This window comes from Mauremys mutica, chromosome 3, assembly GCF_020497125.1.
Source record: "Mauremys mutica isolate MM-2020 ecotype Southern chromosome 3, ASM2049712v1, whole genome shotgun sequence".
Taxonomy (NCBI): domain Eukaryota; kingdom Metazoa; phylum Chordata; order Testudines; family Geoemydidae; genus Mauremys; species Mauremys mutica.
Genome location: NC_059074.1, coordinates 4,904,815 through 4,923,912, shown reverse-complemented (window position 1 = coordinate 4,923,912; position 19,098 = coordinate 4,904,815). Strand labels below are relative to the sequence as shown.

The following is a 19,098-nucleotide window of genomic DNA, read 5'->3' as shown; positions in this document are numbered from 1 at the left end:
TTTATCCATCCTGATTTAGTTTGTACTTTAGGGCTGTCAAACTATGTAAAAAATTGTAATTAAATTGTGAGATTTAAAAATAGTTAATATTAATCACAGTTTTAATCGCACTGTTAAACAATAGAATACCAATTTAAAATTATAAATATTTGTGGAAATTTTTTCAAATGTACTGATTTCAATTACAACACAGAATACAAAGCGTAGGGTGTTCATCATTTTTTATTACAAATTACATAGGGCGCTTAGTGTTGTTTCATTAAATCTAGTTCTTCTTCATCTGGATTTTTCAAGAAAAAACATGGGTTTTCAAGATGGGAGAAAATCCTGTTCCAGATGATTACTTGGACCAAGACCCCTTTGTTGTTTCCATCTATTTTACAAAAATGTACAATATTGAAACTACACAACCCCTTTGGTTGTATTTATCTTTAATAAACTAGGTAGTTTTCCTTCCTGACATTTTTTAAATTACGATTCCATATTCTCCCTTTCCTCTCCACCAGAATATACAGCAATGTGCAATTTTCAGGCTATTTGAGGAATTTCATTCCACTGGTTGAAGACACAAGCCTATATTCCCCCAAACTTATTTTGACAAACGCATTCTTAAAAAGTAAGTGATGTTATACAAGAAAGTTGAATACCTACTTCTACTTGGGAGTTAGTGCTGCCACTAGCAAGTGCTCTGGCCAACTGAGTCACTAAGTAGCACTCTTTAAAATAAACTGCTTCCTGCCTGATGAGCCATCTTTCTTATCACAAAGTTAAAAGTCTAAACACAAGTTGCACAAGTCACATTCCAGTGAACATATGCCCTGCTTAGCAGCTGTCGTCTTGGGAGTGGGACACAGGTCTGTAAATAAATAACGTAATAAAGTACAGCTAGGCGTTTAAATGCAGGATGTGGCAATTAAATATAGTTGTGTTATACAAAGTGATGTCTCTCAACCAAACATATTACAGCAGCAGTCACCATTGATAAGAGATGTATTAACCTGGAAAGAAACTCACTTTTACAGATAGCATCAAAACAAAGTCCAAAATAAAGCAGAGAATATCATGGGAACCCAATCCCATTCCAAAAATAGCTTATCCTTTGATTTTGATCCTTTACTGTTGTGTTTTTTCAAATTAGATCATAACCGTTTTGAGGCAGGGACTGTGTGTTTGTACAGAGTTGTGACATTACTGACATGAACTGTGACTGTACAGATCATTGTTGCAACCAAGGTCCTATAGCTGCACCAAATCTTGTACAAAGGAGGTCAAGTAAGGTGTCTATAGAAAGGTTGTAATTTTCTGGTTATGATTAGGCTGTCTGTATGCATGTATCATTTTTGTATTTGAAGTTATGAATATTGGCTATGTACCTGTATCTCCATATGTCTGATTTTAAGTAGCCCCAGTAAAGCATTTGGTCAACTTCTTGAGAATGGCCACTTTCTTGATCGGACTATTCTAAGTAACACTTAACTGACAATGGACTTTGGGAGACGCCAATCTACATCTGAGCTTTCCTGGGAACGTTCAAACTAACATGTAAACAATGGCGGCGGCCTGCAAAAAGCTGAATCATTCATGGATATTTGACTTGCCCAGGTGGCTACAAACTCTTGTTGCTGTGACTTTGCACAGAAGAACAAAGTGGTTTCTGCCTACAAGAGAATATAAAAGGCCCTTGAAACCCCTCCATTTTGTCTTCAGCTGGCTCAAGAGATGGCCCCTCCACCCCAAAGAGGTGCCTGAAAGAAACTGGAACAAAGGACCGTAACTACGGGGGTGTGAATGATTGCTGGACCCAGGCCATAAACCACAACACTGGTCTGACAAGGATTGGACCCAGACTAGGAAGGAGTCTAGTCTCTGAAAGGGACATCTGAAGGTGAGATTTACCTGTATTCAGTTTCCTACTGTATTAGGCTTAGACTTGCATGTTTTTGTTTTACTTTGCTTGGTAACTTACTTTGTTCTGTGTGTTATTACTTGGAACCACATAATTCCTACTTTATTAAGTATAAAAACTCACTTTTGTTTATTAACCCAGAGTAACTGATTAATACCTGGGGGAGCAAACAGCTGTACATAAATATGGAGATATTCCTATCTCATAGAACTGGAAGGGACACCAAAAGGTCATCAAGTCCAGCCCCCTGCCTTCACTAGCAGGACCAAGTACTGATTTTTGCCCCAGATCCCAAGATGGCCCCCTCAAGGATTGAACTCACAACCCTGGGTTTAGCAGGCCAATGCTCAAACCACTGAGCTATCCCTCTCCCATCTCTCTCCCCATCAGTGTTACAGAGGGCGGACAATTTATGAATTCACCCTGTATAAGCCTTATACAGAGTAAAAACGGATTTATTTGGGGTTTAGATCCCACTGGGAGCTGGGTGCTCAAGACAGGAACACTTGTTAAGCCATTTTCAATTAAGTCTGCAGCTTTCGGGGTGCGGGTCAGACCCTGTGTCTGTGTTGCAGCAGATTAGCATATCTGGCTCAACAAGACAGGGTTCTGGAGGCCCAAACTGGCAGAGAAAATGGGCTCAGAGGTAGTCTCGGCACATCAGGTAACAATCCCAAGGGAGACTCTGTGACTGAACCTGTCACAAATGTACAATACAAAGGGCCCAATCTAGACTAGACCCTCTACGTTCTATAGCAACTATAATTTATCCTTACTAAGCAGGAACATTTGCTGAAAGGACCCCTTGTTTTCAGTGAAAAATTGTACACAGTAAATTAAGTGCTCCTGGAATTCTACTGAACATAAAATCTATTGCAAGACAGTTTCAATGTACTCAGCTTGCACTGAGAAAAATCAGCAATTTGTATTACAGGGATCAAGTCCACACAATTCTATAATATTATTAGTTATACCCATCAGGACTGGCCAACGTATAGGGTTTTTGGGAGGCCATTATAGAAAGTTGTACCAGGTAACATTGTTGCCAAACTGGAAGAGACCAAGCAAGAAGTTAACAGCCTCCCCCACCTACTACAGATAAGTTCCCCCCCCCCCCCAAACAGGATCTCCTCATTACCCTAACCACCTTCAGCTACCAAGATATTATCTAGTCCAGGGGTCAACAACCTTTCAGAAGTGCTGTGCTGAGTCTTCATTGATTCACTCTAATTTAAGGTTTCACATGCTGGTAATACATTTTAGTGTTTTTAGAAGGTCTCTTTCTAGAAGTCTATTAATATAACTACACTATTGTTGTAAGTGAAGTAAATAAGGTTTTTAAAATATTTAAGAAGCTTCATTTAAAATTAAATTAAAATGCAGAGCCCCCCGGACTGGTGGCCAGGACCCTGGCAGCGTGAGTGCCACTGAAAATTAGCTTGCGTGCCGCCTTCAGCACCCATGCCATAGGTTGCCTACCCCTGATCTAGTCCATAAGCCTTTCAGAGAAGAACTATTTTGTATATTTGTATTGTTAGATCTAGAAAATGAAGCCTTATTGTACTAGGTGCTGTAAAAATACTGAGGCTAAATTCCTCAAGGCAGGGACTAAGTAGACAAGACAAAATGAGCGGTAGGAGAAATGGGTAGAGTTCAAATGACGTGCTCAAAGTTACACACCAGTCAGGGCCAGAACTGGAAATAGACTCCAGCTCTTCCAAATCCCAGCACAGCAATCTAAGCACTAAATCAGACTGCTTGGAGTCTTGTCCTGTCTTGTTTTAGATTTCTGTAGAACTAGGCTTTCCACCTCTGCAAATATTACTCCACATTCTTTCACCTCGTATCTGCTAAAAGCTTTTTTCCCCAAAGACATCCTGAATCTTTAAGAAGTCATCCCATGACTTTGTTATAGCCCCTCATTCTATTTTTCAAGTGTAGCTGTCCCTTTCTAGAGGCTCTTCATTGTCAAGAGGGTTGAGTCTACAACAACTTTTAGAACCTACTTCTTTAGCTGAGGTAACAAAAGCTCATGATTTTAGATCCAAAGATCCCCAGGCTGTAGTAACAGCCAGCATCCACAATTCTTCTCCTTAAGGACCTTATTTTTTGTTATTCCTAAAAAGTTTTGCCTTTATTGCATTACAATATTGAAAACCTACGTCTAGTTTGCAGACCAACATTCCTATGTCTCTTTCAGCATTACTGTTTCATAATCTTCTCTGTCTTCAGTGAGTGTCTTGAATTTCCCCATGACGTATTATCTGGCATTCTTCCAAGTTGCATTCCATTTTCTGTCCATAGTTTTTAAACCTCCTTAAATCACCTTGATACTTCAATTCACAACTCTTCCCCATTTTATTATCTGCAAACTTAAAGTCCCGTTTTTACCCTTTGCGTTCATTAGATTCTGCTCTAGTGGGCAGCTTTACAAATTGAACCTTGTTAGACACCTTCCCCTTCACAATATTCCTTTTATTGTTAGCTTGTTTTCCAACTCTTTCCAATCCAAGTGATAATGCCCTCACTGAAACTGTTCATTTAGATTTACTTTTGACTACAGAGATGCTCAAGTGATTCAACAGGGATTAGTGTTTCTTCATCCACTAGCTTTGTATTTCTATCTAAAAAGGCAATCAACTTTGCCTGGTATAATCTGTTCTTTGTAACAACTGTTGCTTATTGCTACTGACCCTGTTATCCTGGATATGTTCAGAGGTATTCCTAGAAGATAAAGGACATTTTTTAGGCAAAATGCTAAAGAAGACATGGTGTGTAAAAAGAGGTGATAATGTTCAGGATACAAAGCATGTTAATTAGCAGGGTCATCAGTTTATTGGGTTTACATGTGGTGCAATAAATATCAAATTGACTGAATTTCTATAAGTTCTTCCCAACACAGACACTTCCCTCTGGCTAGAACACAAGCAGCATGGTAATACCTTGAACCTGAAAAGTGTTGTGTGCCAACTTCAATCTTTATAAGCAACCCTATAAGGTAAATAACTGTTTTCACTTTGTCCCAGGAAATGCAAAGAAAAATGTACACTCCATATTCTGGTGCAAAGTCTGTTACAGCTTACACAGAAGCAGAAGACAGCAGCTGTGAAAAGGAAACAAGATTCACTCTAAAATAATGGTACACAGACAAAAATTCAGGAACGAACTAAAATGCCTCTGCTAAAGCAACAAGTGGAAGTGAAGTTTTAGGCTCCCTCCCTCTCCTCACCCATCTTACATGCATTAATCCTGAATGGTGCATCCCTTTTGACACAGCCTGGAGTTGGTTAGGGCTGCATCAGTTTCATATGTTTATGCTCTTGCTGACAAAGTCCTTTGCCGTAGGAGCAATACAGGCATGGATGGGAACATTAAACAGGAATATGAAAGTAAAAGGCTATTACCCTGCTCTGCAGAATCACCAAATTCTTCTTTAGCCTGTACTGCAGAGCAGGGAAGTGGGCAGATTAATCGGAAGTTAGACAACCAAAGAAGCAGAGAGTGCACCTGGCTGAGAAAAGGGAGTCCAAGCAAACTGACCAGAGAAGGCTGCCCCTAGACTGTCAGTACCCACATAAACTATATCATCTTTATCCCACCCCATTTTTTTAGGAAAGCTACTACATATGAAAGAACCATCAGTTAGGGTCATCAGAGTGGACGGGGAAAGCCGCTTCCTGAGGAAGTGGGTTTTTTTGTTTTAAATATAGTTTGCTTTACATGGGAGTTTGTATTAAAAAGCTCACCAGCCAATTAAGTATTTATGCTTTACATGTCTTATTATGGTAAGATATTGTGTAGGAGGCCAAACAGAAAAATTATACAGACATCTTACAAATTCTTGGTGATGCAGAAGTCTGCAGGTATTACCAGAATTACAGATTTATTATCAGAGGGGTAGCCGTGTTAGTCTGGTTCTGTAGAAGCAGCAAAGAATCCTGTGGCACCTTATAGACTAACAGACGTTTTGCAGCATGAGCTTTCGTGGGTGAATACCCACTTCTTGCATCTGAAGAAGTGGGTATTCACCCACGAAAGCTCATGCTGCAAAACGTCTGTTAGTCTATAAGGTGCCACAGGATTCTTTGCTGCTTCTACAGATTTATTGTGTCCCCAGTCATGGCCTTATTTGATCTACACAAATTTAAGTTATAAAATACAAGCCAATTCCGCATATTATAAACTAATACAGTTCATTGTTGAAGAATCAGTTTTAAACACTTCCCACAAAACCATGGACTATCAGCAGTCCCAGTTTTCAAACATTCAGAGAAGAGTTGCTAATAACCTGCAAATTAAATGCAGCTACTGTCCCTATTGAAATGCATTGAACTTTTAACAAAATTAAGGTACAATTTCCTTCAATATTTCAGAAAAGTAATATGAATTAGTACTGTGCTTCTAACCCCTGCAAAGTTTTAAATCACTTAATTTTTCTTGTTTCTAACTCTGCTGTCATAACCTTTAAGAAAATTCCATAAACCTATTGATGAACCTTCATCACTGTATCAGAAACACACAATGCATTCATGACATTATACTCGAGATAGGCAAAGTACCTAGACGGAAATCTCTACTGATTTTAATGTTCTCCTCCTACTTTCTGAAAAAGAAGTTTAAGCAACAATGCATATGGATATTCACATAAGGCAATCCATCTTGATAGGACTAGAAACCATTATGTAGTTTAGCTCAGCTAAACTATCTTAGGAACCATATCATAATTATGTTGGCAGTACAAGTTCTAGGATGTCACTTACCATATCTGAAGCTTGATCTTCTTTCCTTGTAATTCCACTGTTTTGATCTTGAAGTCTATCCCTACGAAACGAAGGAAAAAAAGCTTTAGAAATACTTCTAAAAAAACAGTTCCACATTTGGACAGACTTGTCAGACACTGTTCTAGGCAGAAGGAGCAGGTTTAACTAACAAGGCAGGGAAGATGAGGACAGTGGAACCTTTTCTACACTTGAGATCCACCAGTACAGCTTGACTAGTAGCTGCACTGGTGGGAGCTTTCTTGGCATACAAGACCCCAGAGAGTGGTCTAGCTATATCAATTTTAAAAAGCTGCTTGAAGGTGGCATAACATATTTTGAAGGTGATTAGCAAAGGATTTTTAAAAAGTTTTGAAGGCAGACCAAGTTTTCATATTAGAAATATTGTTCTGATTTTGCTGGAGAACTTCTGGGAGGTCTTGGGATGTTGGAGTTTTAACACCTTAACTGAAATAGCCAAGAAGTACTGCATTAAACAAAGACTTTATTCAAAAGGCTAATAATTCAAGTCATGCAGGTGTTAAACAGCTATTGAACAACAATGAAGCGAATTTTAGTCAACTGCACACTTTCACTCTTGGCTCTTGTGACATCACCATTTCACTAGCTCTGCAGCTTAATATCTAACCTAGTCAGAACCTGAGTTTCTAAAGTAAAACAGATCAGAAACTTTAAAACCAAGAGATATTACATAAAATATCAAAGCTACAGAATAAGGACAAGCTTATTTTTCTTTGCTAGTCATATTCAAAGTAACCCACTTTTTACAATTATAAGGCCTTCACATTTGTTACAAGGTTGGCCTAAAAAGTATGGTCTTGTCTGGACTACTGCTTTCACTGTTTCTTTAACTTACAAAATTCTCCACTGTAGTCTCTGGGCACTGACTAGCATTAGAAATATGGATGATTTAACTTTTGATACAAGTTATTATGTAGCACTGGATATTTGTTATTGCAAAACCCAAGGTACATCAAAGTCATTTTGTAAACATTCCACTTCAGTTATTCCTTTTATGACATGCATATACTTCTGACTTTCAACTAGTCACACTCCAATACAAGTGATCTCCTCTGGAATGGCTTTCGAAACCGGACACTGATTTAATGGAGCCTTGGGTAAAACACTTCTGTTAGGAACACCACAGGTCATCTTCAGCAGTAAAGTGGGAAGAGGTGGGGGGGGGGAGGGTTGTTTTGTTTTTGTTAAAACAGCAACTAGAACTAAAAACTGATTCAGAGATTAAGTTATGGCAAAGGCATGAGTACTTAGCTTTGAAACCAAGTGTAATTCTGACATGTTTGGCAGAGAAACCTAGTCACACTGAAGGCTTCAATCTTGCTTGGTGATTATGTTCATATTCCACCAGAGGAAAGCATTCAGACCAAGCCGATACTGATCAATAAAGTTATTCAGCATAAACACTGAATTGGAGTACTAAAAAAAAAGTTCCAAGGTTGCTACAAAAAAAACAACCCCCACATCACACATTCCCCAGAGTGTTTCAGAGATATCAGGTTCAGCCTGTCTGCATATGAAGGCAGACATTTAAGGGAGAAGAGCCAGAGACTTCAAAATCCACTAGGGACTTTTCCACTGCTAGTGGATTTGATGTGGAAGGTTCTCACACTAGAATAATAGGCCACAGGAAGCCTAACACATGACTGCTTAAGTTTAGGTTTGGTTTATACTTGTGGTTCTCCCTGCAACTAAAATAAGGAATAGAGGGCAAAAAAGTGAAATAAAAATAAAAGAGGGAAACTAAGTGCATTCAAATCCATGAAATCTGTTTGGGAAAGCTCCCGGACTAGATGCACTGGAAGTCTCCAGAAGGACAATTCCTCTAACACTGATCTTGGCAGTTGATTTAAAAAAAACAAAACCAAAAAACCTCCAAAAGACTATTTTGTTCAAAAGAAAATTTCTAAACTAAATTGCAACCCAAAAAAGTCATACAAGATTCAGGTCATAACAATTGGTTTTTTTCCACATTTCAGTTTACAATTATTGAAATCTAAACTCATCTTGACAAGAAACTTGTCAGTTGAAGGAGCAGAAGTATTTCACTGAAGTGCATATAATAGCTGGTACAAATTATCTTTTACTCCCTATTGTTCTAAGGATGGTATGCGGGAACGGATTTTATCTTAAGCATCAGTATTGGAGGACATGAGCAGAATCATGGTCAGTGTTGGCACAAGCTGGCATGGATTAATAGTATTTTTAGATCATCTCCTATGGATGGCAGGGCAGTCAAATCCAGAATTTCGTCATGCGCAAAGTGAGTTTTCGCTCCAACAGTCTCTCACTACAAATTTGCATTAATACCCATACATTGCATGCTACCTGTGTGTGTTAAGAAACTTGAACTGTGACACTGACATCTCATGCAGTACTTTTTGATAAATTTATTCAATCGTTCTTCATGAGCAAAACAGCAAGAAACCAGAAGTTCCACTTGCAATTCCCCACAAGAGGATCTTAGCACTCCTTGTACCTGGCTTTCCGTGAATGCTCATGTTCTGTGCTGCATTACAAGTTAATTTACACTACTAAAAATCATCAAAATGTCCCAGAAGATCAGCAGCTATGCTGTGCGTGTTACATGCACTCCATTATACACCATCTGCTCAGTTAAGCAACTAGCACATTTGTTGTTGGTTCCTTATAAATTAGAACTGCCTATCAAAACCTATCATCTTCGCATAGGAACCATCAAAAAAGTCAGTTTTAGAATATGATATCTCTGAAACATGTTCCAAAAGAATACAGCTTTGAGATTAACCTCACCTGGCTGCTCAAATTTTACCATCTTTGCTAAGTAGAAAAGTGGTAAAGTACACTGACCTTGAGCATCAGTCATTTCAAAAGAACCAAAATTGCTTGGGGGGGCGGGGGGTTTAAAGGATATGAGAACAATCCACACTTTGGTAACTTAAGACCATATCACAATATTCACTGCATAGCCACTGAGATCACAGTAGGAATAGATTTTAGGTTTGTTTCTGGGTAGGAATGTAGAAATGAGTTATCCAGAGTGCTGTGTTACACATTAGTGGATAAAAGATATTACTTAGGCAAAATGGGCCACCTATCTTGTTACACTGCATATTTGTCTAACAACTCAGTGTCACCTGTTTTCCCAACCTGAAGACTGTAGGAGAATTTGACAAAGAGACAAGGCTTCAAGACGAAGGCATGTAGCCTCTAGTTAAATGGAATACTGTACTTCATACTGTACACAATGTCTGCATGTTAAGTGTTCTGCTTTCTCACTGCAAAGATTAAGTTAGACTTTTGCAAATTTTATCATTTGTCCTAATATTTACTTCGTGTCCAGTAACTCATTTTAAAGTCTACCAGGCTTGTCTACAGAAGCAGATCCTCTAGGAAAAGCCAAGTAGTCACAGACTCCCTGAGGAAGGCTAAACCATTCCGAAGCGGAGGAGAAGCAAACTAATTTTGGTAGTTGAGAAGTTTCCATATTACTGAGAACAGCACCTTAACAGGAACTCAGATACTTATAAAAGGGCACAGTACAAGACCCAGATAGTAGGGTCTGGTGAGAGCACACTCATGAGGCCCTTTCCTCTCCCCACTTTTGAATGTTTTAGTCCCCTCCTCAGGCACTAGAAAGAAGCTTGAACCACTCGCAATCATGGGCTAACAGTGCAACAGAAGTATTTTTCAACTACCAATTACAGCTTCAAAGATTAGGTTTAACAAGAAAAGGACAAAGTGAGCATTTGTTTTGGCTTTATTACCATTTGAATGTAAAAATAGCAGTCTGAGACTATGTGCAGCATAAAAACCTTAGAGGTAAAAAGCCTTTCTGAGGCAGATTTCAGCTACCCATGTATTTTTTGGAAGGTCTTTAGTATGTTAAGAGAGTACAAGGCTAAAGTATATACACATGCCTCAATGGACCTGTTGTAGTGACTATATTCCATTTAAACCCCTGCACATTTGCTTTAGACTCTTTATAGAAAGCACACTGGCTTATCTGAAAAGTAATGTATAGATTTATTTTAAAAAATAACCAATCTCCCCCTCCCCCCCAAATTTTTTTTTAAAAAACCACAGCTTCTCCCCAAGTTTTAGCAATTTCAAACAATTTGCTGGATAAGTGACTGAGGCAGACTGTTTCATGAAAGTTGCCATAAGTTTTAGGTTCCAGATTTCTGCAAAGTCATAATCGGGGTGAAAATCAGTTTAAAAGAGCAACACAGGGCAAGTTACATGCAGAAAACTGGGACAGATGTGCTGAATTTAAGTCTGTTTCATAGCTATCTACACTAACTGAAGAAAAAACAAAATTAGTGTTTTAGTCCTGACAGCTATGGACATACCAGAGAGGCAGTGGGATCTATTTAACTGATATTTAATTTAGGTTTAGGTTTCAAAGTTCTACTGTGCATCAGTTTAGCAGAAACAGCTAACTAGTGCTCCCAAAATTCCAAACTTCCTCCATGTGTCTCCATGCTAGAAGCTAAATATCTCCTACCCATTTGCCAAAACTCCCAGCTTTTCCTTCCATCCAACGATTTCTGATGCAGTTATGCTCTGTCAATACAATCTCTGTGACATATAAAATTGGAAGTGGAGACCATAACAGACAAATCAACCACCATGTTTTATAGTTAATTTCATAATTCAGACACTCCTAGAAAAATCTAGATGAAGTTGCCACTACATCTGACTGTGCTGCATCAGAATGCCACAGATTAAAGGGAACCAACTCCACAGTTTAGGGAGAGCTACATGGGCCTCAGGATGCTGTCACAAGGCCTATTTGAGATTTAATTCACCTGAATATATTGGCCTTTGGTTGTAAACTAAAGTCACTGAAACTGGCCTGGGGCTGGAGAACAGCATGCCAGTTTCCCCTTGAAGATTCTGCTACCTTTGGAAAAGGCTGCATCTGATAGAGGAATTCTGCTTAAGGAAGGTCTCATGGGTGAGCTCACTCAAAAAGCACTCCACTGCTAGTCAGCAAGTTGTTACATACTCGGGAACACCTTTTCCAAGAATATCTTGTGCCTTATTTTATGCAGAATATTTTAAACATTTACTTTTAACTAAAAAACCCAATCTAAAAATGATAGTCCAGGATTCTGAACTGCAGCTTCATCAAGCTGTAAAAGGGTAGTTAAAAAGGACATTAACTTTGCTTTATTTCACCTTGGAAGAAGAGCAAATGACTAAGAAACAGAATTACAACCTAAATCAGTTTGTGCTAAGAATGGCCACCAGTCAGAAAACCACTGATTTTCTGACAGAGCTGCTAGAAAGAACTATAGGCAATGCGTTTGTTATTTAAATTCTACAAGTATCTGCAGGTATAATACTGAAAGCAACTAAATCAGGATAGGACATCTTCATATACTGTTTGAATTCAGTTACATTTTTTAAAGTTATATCATTGTTTACCCACTCTAAGCACATATCACACAAGACAAAGCATTAAGGTTAAAAAAAAGTTTAGCAATTTAAAAATGAAGTAGTGACAATATTTAGGCAGAGCATGCTATCTTAATTCTGTCCTACAGACTGACTGATCACATGCAGTCCATCACATGCTGTTCTCCCACAGAACCTCCAATTCATTCATTCAGGTTGGATAATCAATATTTGTTACCCTCCTTGTAATGTGTGGCCCCATAACTCCTTCACCACCCAACATGTGATCTTTTCTGCAAGATCTAAAATTGACTGCACAAGAGGCAGAGATAAGCTGCCCATGGAACCTTAATTTAGCTATTTTCCTAAATTAAAGTGGCAAAGAATCCTGTGGCACCTTATTGACTAACAGGATTCTTTGCTGCTTTTACAGATCCAGACTAACACGGCTACCCCTCTGATACTTAAAGTGGTTCGCTTTGAAACCTTCATTATTTTCATGTAGTTTTTTTGTATGGAATTCTACACTGAATTGACTTCCGGAAGCATAAGGACTGAACAGCTTCTAAACCACTGAAAGCCTGATACAAGACCAGAACCCAAAAACACAGTAAGCAGTTAGTCTTTGGGATACATTATCTGCTCTTTTAGTAAAGCTATGTTGTATTTGTGCCTCTTAGCTCAAAAAGATCTGGAACCCTGTTGATAAGAAGCATCAAAGCAAAAGTTCTACTACAGATATCATAAGAACATAAGAAAGGCCGTACCGGGTCAGACCAAAGGTCCATCTAGCCCAGTATCTGTCTACCGACAGTGGCCAATGCCAGGTGCCCCAGAGGGAGTGAACCTAACAGGCAATGATCAAGTGATCTCTCTCCTGCCATCCATCTCCATCCTCTGACGAACAGAGGCTAGGGACACCATTCTTACCCATTCTGGCTAATAGCCATTTATGGACTTAGCCACCATGAATTTATCCAGTTCTCTTTTAAACACTGTTATAGTCCTAGCCTTCACAACCTCCTCAGGTAAGGAGTTCCACAAGTTGACTGTGCACTGCGTGAAGAAGAACTTCCTTTTATTTGTTTTAAACCTGCTGCCTATTAATTTCATTTGGTGACCCCTAGTTCTTGTATTATGGGAATAAGTAAATAACTTTTCCTTATCCACTTTCTCAACATCACTCATGATTTTATATACCTCTATCATGTCCTCCCTTAGTCTTCTCTTTTCCAAGCTGAAGAGTCCTAGCCTCTTTAATCTTTCCTCATATGGGACCCTCTCTAAACCCCTAATCATTTTAGTTGCCCTTTTCTGAACCTTTTCTAGTGCTAGAATATCTTTTTTGAGGTGAGGAGACCACATCTGTACACAGTATTCGAGATGTGGGCGTACCATGGATTTATATAAGGGCAATAATATATTCTTAGTCTTATTCTCTATCCCCTTTTTAATGATACCTAACATCCTGTTTGCTTTTTTGACCGCCTCTGCACACTGCGTGGACATCTTCAGAGAACTATCCACGATGACGCCAAGATCTTTTCCCTGACTCGTTGTAGCTAAATTAGCCACCATCATGTTGTATGTATAGTTGGGGTTATTTTTTCCAATGTGCATTACTTTACATTTATCCACATTAAATTTCCTAGACAGTGGGTGTCTTCCCAAAAGCAGGAGGCAAGAATCCTGGATGTTATGTGGAATTCTGCTATTCCCATATGCTGCAAAGGTCCATGAGAACCTAAAGTGAGTCACCTCAGCAACTCAATTCCTTGCAAGCAGAATAAGGTGCAGTCAATCCCAGAATGAAGGAGATGAGAAGTGCTAGTCTCACCCATCTCTTAGAGCGCTACTGGATGATGTCTGACAACTGTGCTCCATTGGCTGGGAAATGCTGGGTGAATAATTAGGAGGAAGCCAAAACTCTTCAGCCACATATCAGATCTCCTGGGAAACTGATTGAGAACACTCAGCTATCTCCATATTGGGAAAGAGAATTCTCATTAAAAAGAAGAAAAAAAAAGTCTCTTATAACAGTCTCTCCCCAATTCCCTCCCCCAAACACAAAGGATGATATATTTAGGATCTAAAAATGAGAATCGTCAAATTTGGTTATAATCCTGACATCCAAAGGAAACCTTGTTGGCATAAGAGTATACAGTGTCTTACAGGGTGGATAAAAATCAGTTATTTTAAAAAAATTCAACAAAATTGGATTTTTTTTATTTAAATCAGATTTTTTGATAAAATGCTTTTTGAGAAAAAGATAGGTTTAATTAAGATGCATTATATACATATGGAGATATACCTATCTCCTAGAACTGGAACGGACCCTGAAAGGTCATGGAGTCCACCCCCCTGCCTTCACTAGCAGTGCCAAGTACTGATTTTGGTCTCAGATCCCTAAGTGGCCCCCTCAAGGATTGAACTCACGACCCTGGATTTAGCAGTCCAATGCTCAAACCACTGAGCTATCCCTCACGGAATAGGAATTATAAATTCTAATTCTATAGTATGAGAATATATTCATGTAATGTTTAAGAAAAGTTTTGTAAATGGAGTTCCAACAGTTGATGGATTAGGGACCCAATCTTATGGGGTTCCAAGGGCTTCTGTTTAGATTTAGGTTAATCTTTCTATCTATCCAATGGGACTCAATCCACAGTCTAGAAGATACTAAAGATGTTTGGCTTTGCAGTTCTCGAACTGTGGATATACAGAGGTGAGAAATAACAGACCTCAACCCTATTTTCCCTCTGCAAATTTGTGTACAGAGCATCAATCCCTTACCTCTCTCTAAAAGTGCAAAGTTTCAAAAAGTTCAATGACTATAAGATTGTTGAGGGCAGAATAGATCTGGACAAGGAGAAATCGTCTGGAGATAAATGTGAGGCGGGACAGGCAGTAGAAACAAAAGTGAAACTGTTTGAGCAGCATATTCCAGAAGTCTTGAGGTCTGAGTGTGTCCTTCATTGATTTGAGATCTACCATACCATTCTCTCACTAGAAGGGAAAAACTATCATGGCAGCAGGCCATAAGAGAGACGCAGTTTGGGAATATTTTAAATGAAGTTCCTCCACTTGTGGGTAAGACAGGCATGGGTGCAAAATGCAAACGGTGCAACAAAGAAATGCAAGGGCTGATTGCCAGAAACAACACCATGAGAAGTGTTCCTTCTCAGGAGGAAGCTGTGTTGAAGATGATGGAAGGAACATGTCTGAACATGCAGAATCTTCAGGTTGGCAAACTTTTTTATTTCATACTTTTCTTAAGGACTGCCTGTCTTCTTTCTGGACTATTCTTGAATTATCATGTTTGAGCAAAAAATATATAGTTTTTACTCTGTGGAACTATCATTTTAGACGGAGTGGTGATAAAAAAATAAATAGCTAAAATAATCTTCCTTTTACAATTTCACCTTTAAAGTAGTACTCTATCAGTGAATGCAATGAGTAATACTAAATGAGCAGTATGGTAATAATAATTAAATAGCTGCATTGACTTATTTTTTTTAGAAGACCATCAACCTTCAAGATCACCATCATTTTCTATAGTTTCAGAGTTATCTGCCAATGACAGTGTTTCAGTCACATCATGTATATCACATAGCCACAGTATATCACCTGTAGCAAAATCTCCATCATCCAGAAACCACCATAGATAAATTTGTGAGAAGAACCAGCAGATTACAAAAAGAGGTAATTGATGAAAAAATTGCCCAGTTTGTTTATGCAACAAACTCTCCTTTCCGTATAATTGAGAACCCACACTTCATTAAGACCAGGATACAGTCCACCCAACAGAGCAAATGTTCGCAGGCAAATTGCTGGATAAAGTGTATGAAAGAGAAATTGAGCAGTGTGCAAAAGGTCTAGAGAGCAAAATTGTTAACCTGAGTCTTGATGGGTGGAGCAATGTCCACAATGGTCCTGTTGTATGTGCTTGTGTGACAACAGAAGAAGGGAAGGTCTTCCTTACAGAAACAATTGATACATCAGGAAATGCACACACAATACTTACAAGTAGCAGCAGTAAAAGCTATAACAAACTGGAAAAAAAAATCAAATGTCTAGTATGCAGCTTGGTCACAGACAATGCTGCAAATGTATCCAAGATGAGAAGAAATTTAGAAGAAAGAGTCCCAAGCTAATAACATATGGTTGCAGTGCTCATTTGATGCACCTCCTAGCCAAAGACTTCAGTGTTCCAGAAATAAAGGCTAATGTTGTTGAAATTGCAAAATACTTCCGTAACAACCACTTTGTAGCAGCTACTCTGAAAACAGTGGAGGAACCAAGCTAACTCTCCCAACAAGGTGTGTGATGGAACTCAGTAGTGGACTGTTTTGAGAACTATATCAAGAACTGGCCTAAACTGATGACAGTTTGAACAAAATTGTGAAAAAATAGATACCACTGTCACAGCTAAAGTTCTCAACATTGGGCTTAAGAGAAATGTTGAACACATGCTGAGTACACTAAAGCCTATTTCTGTAGGCTTGAACAAAATGCAGGGAAATAGCTGTTTTATTGCTGAAATTTGGAAGGAACTGAGTGAGATCTTAAAAAGAGAAATATGCAATGACAGAGTTAAATTACAAGCATTAAAAAAAGCAAAAGGGACAAGCATTATCTCCAGCTCATTTTCTTGGAACTATTCTCAACGCTCAGTACCAGGGTCAAACCTTAACAGCTGAAGAAGAGGAGTTGGCTATGACATGGACATCCAGCAATCATCCCTCCATAATATCAACTATATGAAACTTCAGAGCTAAGGGTGAACCATTCAAGAAATATGTTTGCTGATGTTTTAAAGAAAGTCACACCAGTGAACTAGTGGAGGTCACTTAAGCACTTGGATTCAGAGATGCTGAAGTGATAATCTCACTTAAAGCAGTAGCTTCTTCTGCCAGCGTAGAAAGAATGTTTTCTTCGTTTGGACTAATTCATTCTAAAATTGAGAAATCGTTTGGGACCTGAAAAAGCAGGAAAGCTTGTTTTTCTTTTCTAGATTATGAACAAACAGGAAAATGAAGGTGAAGACAACTGAGTTAGCTGCAGAAGCCAATATTTTAAGTTTCTCATGTTGATCTGGCTGACACAGCTGATTTAATTTTGAGGGTTTTTTTTAAATCTGTTTCATTTAACTATTTTAGTTAAACAATTTTAACAAAAACTTGATTTAAAAAAAACTTGAATGTTTAACTAAATACAAAAATTCATATGTTTGTTTTGTTAAAATTACATGTTTGCTGCTGAAGAAAAAAAATCCAGAATACATAATGTTGTTGTTTTAATTAAATAAAACAATTTAAATGTCTGTCTGGTGGTGGTCTCTTCCTAGGGTTATCTAGGGAGGTGGTGGAATCTCCATCCGTAGAGGTTTTTAAGGCCCGGCTTGACTGATTTAGTTGGGGTTGGTCCTGCTTTGAACAGGGGATTGGATTAGATGACCTCCTGAGGTCTCTTCCAACCCTAATATTGGATGAAAATACAGCATGGCAAGAAAATCCTCCGAATATTAATGATTAACCTGTTGAATTGGAGATATTTATGAAGTCATTGGGAGGTGAACTATCTGCTTACCTTTGGTAAGTGAAATAACCAATCATTCATTCTCTGATATAGCTGTAAAACTAATCTCTGAAAAGTAATCAAGATTAAATCACTTAAATGTATAGCGTACCTTCTAAAAATGAAACCTACATCTAGCTCTGAGTTGTGAAGAATATGTATCAAGGTTATAACCAACAAGAATGCACTTTTATTATGTAGAAATCCATGATTAAATCGAGTCTTCCTGACTAGTGATTTAAATCAAGATATCAAATCCACCCTGGCGTCTTATTCCAGCAAATCCAGGTAGAGATTTCGTAGACTACAAGTTCTTTGAGGCAGGAACCTAGCCATCTTGTCTGTAAAGCTTCATGTATGCTGTTGGTACTGTACAATTAATCCTAAAGAGCTTTGTGAACATCAATCAGCTACTTTTGGAGTGCAACATAGAAGATGTTCCACAACACAACATTCCATGGTAGGCTTGTCTAAATGGGTGGAAAAGCCTGCAGTAGCTGGTGCATACTAGTTACTCTGCATCAACTCCCCATGTGGACACACTTACTAGGCACTAAGAGTGCCTTGTGTGCATTAGCGTTATGCACTCTGGAAGTGGACTAAGCTTAACTGCCTGAGGGCACTACTGTAAGACTGTCCACACAGGGAGTTAGGGTATAGCTACACTTGCAGAGGTACAGCACTGAGTTAAACCCGCCTTCGTACAGCTGAGTAGAGAAAGCGCTGCAGTCAGTCCACAGCTGCAAGCGCACTGTCGGGGCCACACTTGCAGCTGCACCGCTCCCAATGCGTTATGGGCACCTATCCCAGCATTCAAATGGCTGCAACGTGCTTTTCAAATTGGGGGGGGAGGGTGAAGTGTGACAGGGAACATGGGGGGGGGAAGAGAGTGGGTTTTTGGAGTGCTGAGAGTGTGTCAGCACGCTGTCTTGTAAGTTCAGGACCCCCCTCCCTCTCATTCGCTGAAAGCAAACAGCAGCTGTTTCTTTTTTTCCTCATAGACCAGATAAGCTGTCACTCACCAAAACCAGACCCCAACCCCCCTTCCCCTCCCTGCTGCCTCTCTCTTCAAGCAAACATTAGCTGTGGTAGTCTGTGGAAATCCATCCAGACTAACACGGCTGCCCCTCTGATACTTGACACATTAGCTGTGGGTACTCCATACAGACCCCCTGCCTGCCTCTCACTCATTCAAAGCAAACAGTAGCTGTGTTTGTTTTTTGATAAGCAGCCCCCAAAACAGAGCTTTGAAAGGGCACTTCCTCCTCCAAAGTTCACAAGAAAACAAGAGAGGACACTTCAGTTAAAAGGATTATGGGGAGTTTCCGGAGGTCAATCAGTGCATAATAACGTTACTCCCCATTTACACTGGAGCAGCAGCGTCTCAGCCAATACGCAACAGCTGTTATTCCTCTCGGGGAGGTGGAGTACCAGCAG

At 39.1% G+C, this 19,098-nt stretch overlaps 1 protein-coding gene across 1 annotated transcript in view; it reads right to left on the bottom strand.

Moving 5' to 3' along the window:
- Positions 1–19,098, bottom strand: part of RAB10 (RAB10, member RAS oncogene family) — a 61,112-nt gene that overhangs the window by 17,646 nt on the left and 24,368 nt on the right. Inside the window, exon 2 of the mRNA XM_045009645.1 lies at positions 6,667–6,727. Within this exon, the coding sequence (XP_044865580.1) occupies positions 6,667–6,727 (61 nt within the window). The remainder of the gene's footprint in view (positions 1–6,666; positions 6,728–19,098) is intronic.